The following is a 14,200-nucleotide window of genomic DNA, read 5'->3' on the forward strand; positions in this document are numbered from 1 at the left end:
GCTGCAAAATTATATGGAGAGCAGAAGGTTGTGCAGGGTTCAAATTTAAATTCAAGCATATGTTAAGCTCTCCAGGAATAGAATGTATGTCTGGCCTTGTCTTCTCATCTTTCACCATGACCTAAATGGAGAAGCAGCTGTGATGGCTTGCATAACAGGACAGAGGGAGGAGGAATGAGGGTAGACACTACAAGCATTTGGTAACTACTGGATGCAGTTTTGAATCATGTGGGTGACTCAGTGTTCCCTATTGCCCCTCTGTACATACTTGTGTACCCCATATATGTAGTTGTACCTGTTGGTGCACCATTAAACTAGTCTGGGAGCACGTGACACAATGTGCAAGTATCTGTTGTCTTCAAAGTCTCCTCCACACCCCTATTACTTGTGAAATCTTTTGATATTTAATTAATTGGTTTGGTACTGAAATAAATAAACTTGACTCGCAAAAGTTAGAGAAATATTTTATTTGCTTCCTGAGTTTCTGTTTCAAGTGAAGTAATGCATACTTCTGTGGATGATATAAATGGATCAGTGATGGCCTGTGTTCAAAACATGAAGTGACATCACAAAGGAAGAAATCTCTGCACCTCAGAGCAGGTGGGAGACAAAGAAGGGAAGGGAGGGAATGCAGGCGGATTATTTTTTATCCTCTATTTTGGCTGGGTTAAAGCGATGTTAAAAGATGACATGAAATTCTCTCTCTCACCGGACCTAAGTGATATCACAGATGGAGAAAATGAGGGAATGGAAGAGGGACACTGGAGGGGGTGTGGTCACCAGTTCTGCAGGGCGGAGCACTAACATGAGACTGTGGACATGCCCGTGTTTAATAGGCATGGTTAGCCACAAAAAGAGATTCATCAGAAGCAGTGCCGTGCTCTCCAGAGGAAGCGTATTTACCAGTGGAGGCCTGGCTGTTGCTCTGTGGGAGAAAAGGAAGAGAAGGGACATAGGGTTCATAAGTATTGACTTGTCTATACAGCTTTTTAAGTACTTAAAAAGTGGCAAGTGCCAATGATGAACATACGTTAATTTTTTTATCAGTACACCGCTTATGACCGTCATAGTTATGTACATACCAAGGCTCTCTTAACGTACTCCTCCTGGCAAGCCTGGCCATTCTCCTTCCTGCCGCCCCAGGCCTTGAGTGCGGAGGCCTGCAGGGCACGGCCATAGGAGAAGGTGAGCACCCAGGGCTTGTACAGGGGGCACATGTTCATGGCATTAAGGTTAATGGTGGCCTCCTCTTCGCTCTGGCCTCCAGACAGAAAGGCAATACCTGAGCAGAGAAAAGAGCAGGGAGGAGTGTGAGCTCAGGAAATCAGAAGAACACTGTATATCTGTCTTCATCTAGTCGGCGTTCAGTCTGGTTTTAGGAGGTTGGTTACATCTCCATTTTTGGCATCACATGGGTAATGTATGTCATAGTGTCTGTGATAGCTGCTTAATTTAGGGCATAGGTGATTCACCAGGAACTGCAGGGGGCACAGTGCGACGCAGTGCGCAGACGGTAGCCATGGCGATCTCCTGAGGAGAGTACTTCTGTGGGCAGGAGTGTCCAGCTGTCACCATGTTAGGTTTCAGCAGGGTGCCCTCCAAGTAAACATGGTGGTCGGACAGAGCCTTGTACACAGCAGCCAAGACCTTCTCTGTGACGTACTGGCACTTCTTCAGGTCATGATCTCCATCAGGCAGGATCTCAGGCTCCACGATGGGGACAATGCCATTCTGAGGATTTCAGTTAATTTTTCAGTTAATTCATCTTTTGTCCATTCATTTTTGTCCTTGTACTTCTGAGGTTCAGATTTTAGTAAACAATTAAGTTTATACAGCAAGCACCATGTTTGATACCAAGCCATATTCTTTTTTGATTTAGCTCCGTACTCCTTAATTTTAGACTTGTAAATTTTTATACATTTCAGCTCCCCCATGTAGAAATAACAGCACTTAAAAAAAAAGTTAGGCTTACCAAATTCAACCATTTGGAACATCATTAAGAACACTGGTGAGCTCAGTAATTGCAAAGGGCTGGTAGGCTATGAAACAACACTACAGTTTATGACTGAAGAATTCTGACCATAATAACCATATAGGATATGAATTGTTCAATTATAAATATTAAATTATGGAACAGACCTAAATTAAGAAAAAATATGACTTTGTTTCAAACAGTATGGTACTCACTATGTATGTTCATGATAACACACCATTTTTCAAAGAACAGAACAGCAATGTATAATCAGAGAGTACAATTCTTCAGATCAACCAGGTAACTCCTGATGGTGCAGATGAAATTAAGGGATAAAATTGTTTCAAAATCTGTATTTAAGTCCTGCGTTTCCCCTTTCTTACCATCTGGCAGATGCTGGCATATCTGGCCAAGACATTGGCATTCTCAATGATGGCCAGACGGGATGGGGTGGTGTGAGTAATCTTCAGTACGCAACGCCACTTGGCAAAGTCAGCACCGTCTTTCTTGTACTGAGCACAGCGCTCATACAGTCCATCCAGACCTTGGAGGGAGAACAGCAGAAATGTCAGATAAAGATGAAGAGAATGGAGGGACAAGAGAGAGAAAAAGATAGCAAGGTTAGTAGGTTTCACACCCTGGGTAGTTGTCTCTCCGTTTGTGCCAGCCAGAGGGACCACACCCTTGTCCACCTTGATTCCTACCAACATGTCTCTCTCCTTGATGAGCTCGGGAAATGGTATGCCATCATCAGACTTCTGGTAGAGGGTCTCGTGGAAGAAAATGACACCACCGATACAAGAGTCGATACGCTCATCCGCAGTGAAGAGCAGCTGCCTGTACAACCTCCTGTTCTCCTCTGTGTTCTCAGCATTGATGCTCTGGAAGTGCTTGGCAACGCTACCTATAGATGGGTAAGACAGGCAGCAGTGTTCATTTTGTTTTTGATAATGATGAAAAAGCGTTGCCAAAAATGTGGCTGAATATTAGCTGTGGCTGTAATTATGTGATCGCTATGCCATTTGAAGCCAATCAACAGTCTAAAATTAATCAAGATGGCATGACTAAAATATAATTCTTGATTTGCCAGAGATGTTACACATTTTTAACCATCTTGCAGTTTAAACCATCATGTGTTTAAACTTCTGTAGACAAAAATCTACACACAGTAGTGATACATTACATTGTACAATATTTTTATACATTATACAAAAACTTTCTGATATGTGTTGATTTTTTTGCAAAATAGGATTCATATAGCAATTGTGAGAAGACACATAAGATGAATATTTATGTTTCTATGATTGTTTTTATGTCATGCAGGCTAAGACTTTTTACATCAAATTTAGTGTAAAAGTGTAAACATTGTTACAGTATGATAATTTTGATATTTGATATTTTAGGAAAGAAAATCCCTCAGGTATTGGAATACCAGATGGATATATTGTGGATGTTCAATTATCTAAATTAAAAAAATGTGACAATGTGGTTTTGTGTTATTTACCCGTTGACTCATCTGCAGCAAGAATTCCCTTTCCAGGAGCAACAATCTTATTGGCGATTTGATTGAGCTCCCTCTTCTGATCAGGAGTGAGGAAAGGATAAGAGTGAGGCATCGTGACTCTGAATAAAGGGAGACAGAGGTGTACTTTAAAGGTGGCCACAGAGGAGAAATACAGTGTTTAGACCTCCTATACTGTGTAAACTAGCCTGGATGTCTTGGCCATCAGCTTTGAATCAAGTCAGGAGTTGGTAAGGATGACATGGAAAGAGTAAAGTATTTACCAGAAGCTAAAGCTTGGCCATGAAATGTGGCATGAAGCTAGTGTAGCCTACACACGCACATTTTTAAGGTGGTTTGATAGGAATCTATGGCTAACAATGGCACTCGACTTTCATTGTGTGTATGAAGGTAAAGTATGTCATGATGTCACCACAGCAGTACAGCCAGCTTGTATGTTTGAATATACAACATACTGAGCTTTTTTCATTTGGGGAATGTACCAATATGTTTCAGTACATTTTCAAGGCGGAGTACAGCACCAGCTGATGTTAACCATTTCTCTGCAGTATGACAGTTTTTGGAGTTGCCGGGTAAGAGATTTTAAATTGTGACATATTAACATGTTAATGTAAATGCCTTTTCATTCAAATCGGAAAACCTCAATATAGAAAGCTATCAAATGCGACATTCACTGGGAACTATCGTTTAAATATTCATATAAAATGTTAAATTATGTACCACATGCAAAGAATGTCAACTGTATGGCAGGGAAGCTAGAGTGAGAAAGTGAAGGAATGCGTGTGGCATGTAAAGAAGCACCAAGATGAATGACTTGATGAGTCACAAAGTTACAATCTCGAAGATTTCCGTTTCGTTCTCTTTGGCGGTACCAATGGTGAGAAGCGGTAATTGCAGGTGTGTTTTTGGACCTCACTTCCCATAGACCCAACCGGATCCAACCAGTGTCGCCTGTGTGACAGTTGGTACCTGGGCCACGCCAACTATTACACTTATTATTTACTGAATAAAAAATGGTTGTTATACAATAACGTTATGTACATACTCATTCATTGTCTAACATTAGGCTAACTTAAGCTGTCTTTACACTGCCGAGCCGGGTTAAAATGCTGCAGCCCTTGGGTAGAATTAGTGATGATCAATTTCCACAAACGTTCTTTATCCACCTTTTGCTCAGCATGAACATCTTTACACTGCAGAAAAGAATTCGCGGGATTCGCTGTGGCTCGTGCAATTATGTATCTCGTGCACAATGAACAGTCTTTTTCGTGAATGATTGTTGTGTGATATTTCTGAAACAACTGCCTTGTTGTTTCTGGTTTTGCTAGCTAAACTGTTCGAGAATAAAGCTGAGCTGGGTGTTAAATTAGCAATCAGAACAAGAAGAATAAAACAAAAACAAAGGAGATTTCATCAAAAAAGGGCATCAAGGCTGAAGGAGCATATGCGGAAGCGTAATAAAATAATAACAACGCTGATCCATACTGCCGTATTCTTTTATTTAGTTTTCTCCGGCTTGACATCTTTCCACAGAAATCAGACCCGGCTCTGCTCCACCTATACTCCAGCTTTATTCCGATCAATATATTGATGAACTTGATGGCAATGTAAATAACGGTAACGTTAAGGCCAGTTCAGATCAATGATTCGCAACGATACGAAATGGTTTTAGAATGTTGCAGAGAAAATTGCAGCGGTGTGAACTGGTTAGTTGCAGAGCGTCTGAAGCCGTTGCCTAGGGTCTCAAAAGACCCACCTTGTCAAATCGCCAAATGCAGTTTTAGAACGTTTACAATCAGACGTCCTGGAATTTTGCAAGTTGCATCCAGTCTCGTTGCGAATCATAGATCTGAACTGGCTTTTAGTTAGCTATACTGCAACGTTGCAACAAGGTAGCATTGCATTCGAGAGACAGTTTGCGAGGTCGGTACCGGGCGGTAGAGTTAGCAAGCTAGAATTGTTAGCTGACATTAGATTGTCTTAATTACATTAGCTAGCTAGCTAACGCAATGTTACCTGATATGAGATGGATACTGTGTGCAACGTTGTCTAAACTAATGTTGCCTTTATTGACATGGTCCGGTAGCTAGCGTTAGCTGTGCAAATAGCTATGTAATTTAGTAATGATACATTGTCATCAAATGTAATACGAAATCTACATCAACAAATAATATGACCTCTCATGTTACACAAAAACTTATTAGGGTTCCATAACCCCCTCCCTTTCTCTGTTATTGTAACGCTAGCAGACACTGGATAAAACAGTACGAAGAGCAAGCCTGTTGCGTCCGCCTACCCTCTCTGGCGGACCAACCACTGATGGGTGATGGAAAACGCGTCACTAACTATACGCCGCATGTGATTTTTTCCTGGGAATGTCGCCACAGACACCCAGTTCTATAATCATAAATAATAATAATAATAATAATAATAATAATAATAATATAAATTAATATAATAATAGTCTCAATCACCATTGTGTTACCTAATTCAGCGATAGATAGTGACTTAACAGACATTTATTTTAATGAAAATCTTCGAGATTATAATTAAGTCCATCTTGATCATGATGTTCTGCACGTGCAGCAACACAGTCATATCCCTGATAATGGAAACAGGCAGAGCCATGACAAATTACATGTTTGCAGAATGCAGATATATATTAGCTGGCAAAAAGGAAGTTATTTAGTTTGTTAATTAGGGATTCGGCTATTTAATTACCTTCTTCAGATATTTTAGGTAGTGTGAAGGCCTGTGTGCTTTCAGCAGTAATTCTGGTGTGCAGACTTAATTCCCATTTATCCTTCCCATTTAGCAGTTACCTCTGTCCTGCTCCTGCATTAATCCATTGGATGTGCATGCATTTTCTTCCTTTTTGTTTATACTGGTTGCCATACAATTACTTCAATTTGATGAGTTTTGTGCATTCATAAGGCAGGTATGCTAAGTAGCTACTATATCACCATCCCTTGTGTGCAAATTTTTACCTTGTCTCTTTCCAAAGAACATGGTTTTTTTGTTACATTGTCAAGCACCATTCAGCAAGGATTTTAATTGTACACAGACATAAGTATATTGGTTTCAATGTTTTCACTTCTCATGGTGGAAACTATTATTGTTGTTACTTTCAACTGCAGAAATAGTTGAAGCATAAATTCATGTATGGCAGTGGACAGTGTTGCTCCAACTGTTGCATTGTATGCTTTTGGTCTTCTACACATGATTTCTAGTGGTAGGTATATTTCTAACTTCTATCCCTTCTGTGAAGTGAGAATCTGGCAAAATGTGTCTGCTAAAATTGCAAGAATTTGTCCTCAGTATGTTACTGCCGTTACAACTTTTTCACATGAGATACAAGTATTCAGCCTGCCTACTTTCATTTGGCCTTTCGGCCTTTTCGCAACACCCATGTCACACCTCCTAGCACTCAACCCCTTCCTGTCACTTCTCAAAAGGCCAGTCTAAATATAGACATTTTAACCAGCAACTGTTTGCAATGCACTGCATCCATCCTTACGTGTCATATATACAGTGCAAGGCATAGTGGAAGCAGTATAACGCATATTACTCTTTGTAGTAAATGAGCATGGTTAATCAGAAAATTGAGTCTCATTTACAGTCAAACTGTGTTGGGACTATCGAGCAGTCTCTGCCCCCTTTCTAGCACTTTGCATCCAGCTTGTACCAGCATGAGAAGGACATCATTGAAGTTGAAAGTTCACCCCTCATTAAAGGTCCATGTGCCTTCTAAGTCATAGTTATTTAGATTATAAAAATGTTACTGTTCAATCAGAAATATTTTTGTAAATAAATATGCCAGTAGCATTTGTCGGATTTTGAAATAATCCATTCAAATAGTTTTGTATTGGTGCTTTCTCGACATATATCAATGCACAAGTCAATGTGGTTAAATCTACTTTTGTGAGTTAATAATTATAATAATAATAACAACAACAACAACAACAACAACAACAACAACAACAACAACAACAACAACAACAATAATAATGACCTCTACAGGATAAGCTTAAAGATTAAATATTTCTACTAATTGTAATGCACACTTATTATTTGTTGAATTAAACCACTTTAAAAATACATAAATATGACATGTGCAAAAGTTGCAAATTGAAGGTATTCTTCCATTTGATCCATTAATAGGTTTTTAAAGTTCTCAACACTTCATTGACTTGTTAGGCCTTACATTTAGCCATGTCAAGACAACTCCAGAGCTCAATAAATACTCTGACCCTTCTAGCCCCTCAGGGTGGTGTGCTTACTCTCAACAACCATAGGCTTCCCTAAGCAGCTGACGGAGGACATTGGAATAAACATAATTAACTGTTACAAAGCAGGGGAAGGCTATACGAAGATATCTAGACTTTCATGCTTGAAATTACCACCAACAGAAGCATCTTTAAGAAATGGAAATTAAGGTGAATTGTTAAAGTTAAGGCAAGAGCTGGAAGACCAAGAACATTCTCTGATAGACCTGCTCATAGACTGGTCAGTATGTAAAGAAAACATTTGAATGTTCCCTGCAGAGGTTGTGTAAACTTCTTTTCATTATTTGACCATGGATGCCCAAACTTTAGCATACTGCTAATAACAACAAGAACAACGTTATACAGGCATATGGCCCCTGAGCATATTTACGAATGTGTGTGTGTGTCTACCTTTGTTGAGGAGAGATGAGATAGATGGGTGCACTGACTCCGGGAGAGAGGAGAAGATCCGGCCAAGGTCCGCGACACAAACCTGTCCACAGAGGCCAGTTTTATCAGCCTGTCATGACCCTTCACATTTCATTGGCTTGGCTAAACATAGTGTTGTACAGCAACTCGAGAAGGGTGGTGACATACACAAAAAACTATATAGAGTTTGCATGTGATTTGTGTCTGAGAGTTATGAAAGACTGCAGAGTAATTTGCACGAAAGAATTGGAGGTTTGGCAGAAGACACACTGTGAAAGAACAGGAAGGAATATGAGAAGAGGAACGAACATTCATGGAAGAATATGTGGGCTGAATAGAAGAATTCACAGAAGATACAGAGCAATCTTGTGGATCAACATCAATTACAGACTGGATGTGGGAAAATAGCAACCAATTACTAACTGGATATGAACCAAGGATGGGATGAAAACCTGAAAGGGAGCTTCATATGAAAAATAGAGCATAGAGCTTTCAATACGCTCTTGATATTTGCATGTTTGGCAGAAAATGCAAACCAACTGTCAACAAAAATGTCAACAATTACAAATGTCCACCTTACATTCCCTATCGACTTTTATGCCCCAGGTAATGGCTTCAAAGGCAAATAAAATGGAAAATAATCTGATTAAGCAAAGGTGAAAAAATAGACATTAATCTAGATGTTTTTTTTTTTAGATAGACTTTTTTATGTACACTTATTAAAAAACGGAGACCCTAAAGTAATATCCTCCATCCTTTCTTTTACTTCTGTTTGGTTGAAACTGTTTGGTTTATTCTCTTTAATGATAATAAACGAATGGGCTAACTTTTAGTCATATCAAAAGGATGTACTGTTACTCCTGTTGTAAACTCCATCTATGTACCCCAAAATCTTCTATAGGCCTCTGAAAGTCTATAGGCCTTTTCTTACCTCTATGACCTTTAATGCATGGGGGAATGCTGAGTTGCAGTATGAAAAGGAAAAAGGGTGAGAATGATTCAGGAAAAAAAGTGCTACAGACAGGAGAAATGGATCATGTACAGATTCCAGCATGTATACATTTCAGACTGCAATGTCTTCTATAAGCCTCTGACCTTTTTCTTACCTCTATGGCCTTTAATACATTGGGGAAGGTTGAGTTACAGACTGAAATGTACACATGCTCATACATGATCCATTTCTTCTGTCTGTAGCACACCTTTGATTTCTGAATCATTCTCACCCTTTCCCCTTTTCATGAATCATCATCTTCAATAAACTGCACATCGCCTTCAGTAACCACCAAACTTTTCTTTGCAGGATGAGGCAACCAAAAGACACATTCAAACAGCATAGGGCAGAGCACAAATATTTATTTGCCATTTTTCTTTACATGATGATTTGAGACATTTTTCTTTGTGCAGTGGCAACGTACAGACAGTTTCTGACTTCAGGTTGCCATCTGTAGGCCAACAATGGGTGAAAAGACATATAAAACTTGTGTTTTTATAAAAATGAGTCGCATATTTTCATTAAGTAGACAATCTTGAATTTTGAAAAGAGAATTGTGAACTTTCGAAGAATGTTTAAGCCTACTTATATGGGGGTACTATGGTCTTATAAAGAAATCAATAGTATGAACCTTACACAAATAAAATGAGACTTGACAAATATTTTCTTGCAGCCTACCTTGCAAACAAAACAACTGATTCACAAATAAAAATAATTGGTTCACAAATGTGTTTTAGCGCTCAGAAAAAAGCTCTTCCGAACAGACAAATGTAACTGGTTTGCAAATAAGAATGATTGGTTCACAACTATGTTTTTACACTCACAAACAAATCTCCCAAACAGACATATACCCCATACCTACAGTATAGCTACAGCACCGACAGTTTGACACAGGGTTTCTAACAAAAATGACCACAGACTTGCAGCTCTTAAGAAAATTAACTTCTGTACATTCTGACTTCATGTACACAGACAGAATTCACAAACAGCCCCAAACTTGAGTTTTTTCCTTCCTCTTTTTCCTGCCAATTCCATCATCATAAATGCTCCAGTGCCACTATTAATAATTCTCCCCATTGGACATTTAGCTACATCTGCCTATGTCATCTTGAAATCAGCCTGTTGCAAGACACGTGATACATAAGCAAAAAGACTGTAAATACTTTGTGGTCAAATTTTTTATGTGCTTTTACCGCTGTATAATCTTTTTATATTTAAATGTATTCTCTATCATTTCACATTCGCAAACCACACACAATAGTGTATAATGACAGCTACATAATTAAAAAGTAGGACACAAAACCTTGGACTGAAAAACAACTTCATAAAACCAGCTGCATATCTAGCTAGCTTATGAACTTCAGCACAGTTCACTGAAAATGAATAAAACTAACATTACTGAAGTGTGGCTAGATGGCCAGCACTGATATATGGCATCTATGAAATCATTAACGTTAGCTGGATGGCTAACTAGCTGTCTGCTTAACTAGCTATTCTTCATTTAATTACAACAGTACATTAGCTAGCAAACTTCTGTGCTCTTAACTTATAGCTAATTAAAAATACTGAACAATACTATGAAGGGTGGTTAAAGCCAAAACCTAGGCCTCTGTGTTTTACAATGTGATTGATTTATGAAAAATAAATAGGCCAGCATAAATTAATAATGAGAATAGCTTAATATCTTTAATCTGCTATTAAATTATTAAGGTGCTGATTAAGGTGAAGTGATGATGATGATAAACATGTCAATTAAAAAGATGATGACTGCATGAGAATAAAATGATACCAGACTAATTTATCAACTTATTTTACATAATTTTTGCATCTTACCTATTTATTTATTATTTATTGGCTACCCTCTTTGTTCAGTGAACTCAGTAAGCATGAAAATTTGCCTGTGTGCAGTGATACGCCAAACGTCAGTGGCTACAGGTGTTTATAGAATACCGCCAAACAATTACTCAACCTCTTTCTCCAAAAAATTATCAGGTGATTGTAAAAAATAATATCTTGAAAATTTTGTCCTGAGATTTTTATCTTAAAAAACTATACAACAGAGTTTACTCTCCACGGCATTCTCCATTGTTGGCTAGCTCTTGATGATGTAGCTAAACTGTTGTGTAGTTTTTTAATGATATCGTAAATCTGGGGATAATTTTTACAATATTTCTTTTTACAATCAACTGATTGTTTGAAGAAAGAGATTGTGTAATTGTCTGCTCAGGAGAAGATACGATTTTAAAAATTCTCCTCCGTTGTTTCAAACCACTCCTGAGGTCCAAGCAACGTTTTTGCAATGGGTGGGACTTTAATTATATCATGCACGGGCATGCTTGTAACAAAGTTCTCAAAAGCAGCAGATTGGCCACATTTCATATTAATGAAGTGTACCTGTCTGTCAGGCAGAAACCATAGGGAAGAAGGATGAAAATGAGAAGAATTTGAATTTTAACTGCTGCATTTTAGGCTGGACCGCAACAGTGGGGCCAGCCTGCAAACGCGAATATCTGTGACTGAGTCACTGAGTGATGACGTTACACCAGGTTTTGACCTGGTCTTGTTAAAAAAGATGCGGTCAACCAGCGTGGACTCTGCAATTGACAGGTTGATTGCGATCAATGTATTGGGCTCCCCTGACTTAAGAGGTCTGTCAAATGTGCCATAGGCAACAGATGGGTTCTCAACAACCATATTATAAAACCTTATGTTTATGATTAGATTTCTTAAAATGTCCTTTTCAATGTTTTTGTTGACTACATTCAATATTGTTCTATCGTGAAAAAATTAGGCATTATCAATTGTTAGTAGTTGCAACACTCTGTTTACCATTATAGGTCAAATATAGCCTGGGCAATCTCTAAGCACCCTCTCTCATGCATTGCATGGTTGAACCTTGACCTTTACACCAAAAAACAACAGAATTTACTCATATTACTGTGTTAAATGTGCGTTTTACCCACATGATTCAGTTGTGCTGATGCAACACTGAGCCATGAGTAGGGAGGGCCGAAGCCAACACCCTAGAACTCCACCTTTTGACCTCTTCATCAAGCACTGCCCATTCCGGATTCTTTAGACTGAAGCATACTGAACTGGTCTTGAAAATGGCGATTCTTCAATTTTTAATTCATAGTCCTATGCCAAAGTGTGGTAAAATAGTCTAGATAAAAATAGTCAACTATTTCTGACTAGCAAAATTTGTTCACTTTAATTTGACACCATTAAACATGAACATACGTTATTGTTATACAGGATATGATTTCCATGATAAGACCATCAAAGCTGTATTTTGACTTTGATGTCCCTCCCATCATTATATTAGTGCCAAACAGGGAGGGGGGATTTGAGGGTGGCAACATAGCACAATATTAACACTAAAACTGAATGAATTGAGAAGAAAAATGTGTGTGGTATTTATATATATATATATATATATATATATATACATATATATATATAACTTTAATGAGTGGAGAAACATAATGAATGCAGATGCTTCCATACAAGTGTACTGCATGATACAATTAAGCAATTATCATCCTGTCATGCTCTGTGGCATGTATAAAGATGCTGAGCAGGCCCAGGTGACCTAGATTTTGGATCAAGATAGCAAGAGGACACAATCTAAGTGACTTTGAAAGAGGGTTCATTACTGGGGTACAGGCAACAGGAGATTCAGTCACAGGCGTTCAAGACTGCTCATTTGGCTAGTGTTTCAATAGGAACAGTGACTTAAGTGACATCTACATTTAGATCTATGGCAAAGACATCAGTAAATAGGGTCAGAAATTGTGGTCGAAAGCACACATTTGATTACCATGATGCTCGTGTATTAGTGCAATATGTAAGGAAAAGCTAAAACAGCAAGTGAATGCAGTGCACCTGTATGGAAGCATATACTTCTGTCAGGACCACTGTTATCAAAGTAGATCTTTATTGACAATAAAGGCAATACAGTTATGTTTGGCGGTATGGCTCTGTTCTGGAGCTCTCCCGCCAACCACGCAGCCCGCGTGGATAAGGCCGGGACGCCAGCAGCCAAACCCCCCTAGAGGGGTACACACAGAACAGATCCAGCAGCAAAGCAAGTTCTTAACACATAGGGATGGAGCAATACAAATTCTTAACACATAGGAATGGAGAAATGCAAATTCTTGACACATAGGGATGGAGCTAGGGTGGTGGAGGGGATTTACAAAGCAACATGCAGCAGCTTGCATGCAGGAGGAGCAGCCGAATGAGTAGAGGGAGGCTGTTTAAGTAGACCGCCCTGTTAAGTGAATGTACTGTGATAGGCGAACATCACTCAGCTGAGCTATCAGCTGATTCAGCCGGAGCGCTTGACTCTCGTGGCCTGCCAGAACTACGCGATGCTCCATATTTGTTATGTTTCTCCATTCATTTATTCAGGTTTTTCCTTTAATTTGTCCCCCCCAATTTGTGAAACCTGGGAGGTATGGTTTGGGCATGTATGGCTGCCACGGGGACTGTCTCACTTGTCTTCATCAATTATGTAACTGCTGTTATGGCCAATCTCATTGGACAGTGCTTCATCCTGAAGCAAGACAATGATCCCAACTAAGGTGTTTTTCAAAGCTAAAAACAGGGAAATTCTTGAGTGGCCAAGTAATTTGCCTGAACTGAATCCAGCTGAACATGTGTTTCATGTGTTGAAGAGCAAACTTAAGGCAACTAGCCCCCAAAAGAAGCAGGAGCTGAAGCTTGCTGCAATACAGGCCTGGCATCACCAGAGAAGATGCTCAGTCGTTGCGTACACAGTATATGTGACAAAGTACTAAACATGGCTACTTTCAAAAATAACAAATTTCACTCTACTGTTCTCATTATTTTAGAGGGCACTATATACACAGGGGCAGCACCAGGAAATTTTCACTGAAGGTGTTTTTAGTATATACATATTTCTGCAAATGTGAAACTATCACATACTATGTAGGTGAACAATTATGTGATAGTATTTACTGAAAGAAGAGTGATCGGTTAATAAGAAATGGGTCGGA

At 39.0% G+C, this 14,200-nt stretch overlaps 1 protein-coding gene across 1 annotated transcript; it reads right to left on the bottom strand.

Annotated features, from left to right (window-relative positions):
* Positions 1-451: 451 nt before the first annotated feature.
* Positions 452-8,278, bottom strand: aldoab (aldolase a, fructose-bisphosphate, b). The gene is made up of 7 exons (XM_035404037.1): positions 8,171-8,278; positions 3,477-3,595; positions 2,610-2,876; positions 2,356-2,516; positions 1,473-1,731; positions 1,083-1,282; positions 452-925 (listed from the first exon to the last, which is right to left on the bottom strand). Exons 2-7 carry the CDS (start codon positions 3,586-3,588, stop codon positions 830-832), a joined length of 1,095 nt encoding a protein of 364 aa, XP_035259928.1. The 5' UTR covers positions 3,589-3,595; positions 8,171-8,278; the 3' UTR covers positions 452-829.
* Between the last annotated feature and the right edge of the window lie 5,922 nt (positions 8,279-14,200).

The sequence above is a fragment of the Anguilla anguilla genome, chromosome 2 (genome assembly GCF_013347855.1).
Source record: "Anguilla anguilla isolate fAngAng1 chromosome 2, fAngAng1.pri, whole genome shotgun sequence".
In the NCBI taxonomy this organism is placed as follows: Eukaryota; Metazoa; Chordata; class Actinopteri; order Anguilliformes; family Anguillidae; genus Anguilla; species Anguilla anguilla.

What these genes read in the sequence shown, in the direction of transcription:
- aldoab (XM_035404037.1), bottom strand. Translation starts at nt 3,588, where the DNA reads ATGCCTCACTCTTATCCTTTCCTCACTCCTGATCAGAAGAGGGAGCTC. An exon ending in ATGCCAGCATCTGCCAGATG is followed by an intron (nt 1,732 to 2,355) that starts GTAAGAAAGGGG and finishes TGAAATCCTCAG; the next exon opens with AATGGCATTGTCCCCATCGT. An exon ending in AGTACGTTAAGAGAGCCTTG is followed by an intron (nt 926 to 1,082) that starts GTATGTACATAA and finishes TTTCTCCCACAG; the next exon opens with AGCAACAGCCAGGCCTCCAC.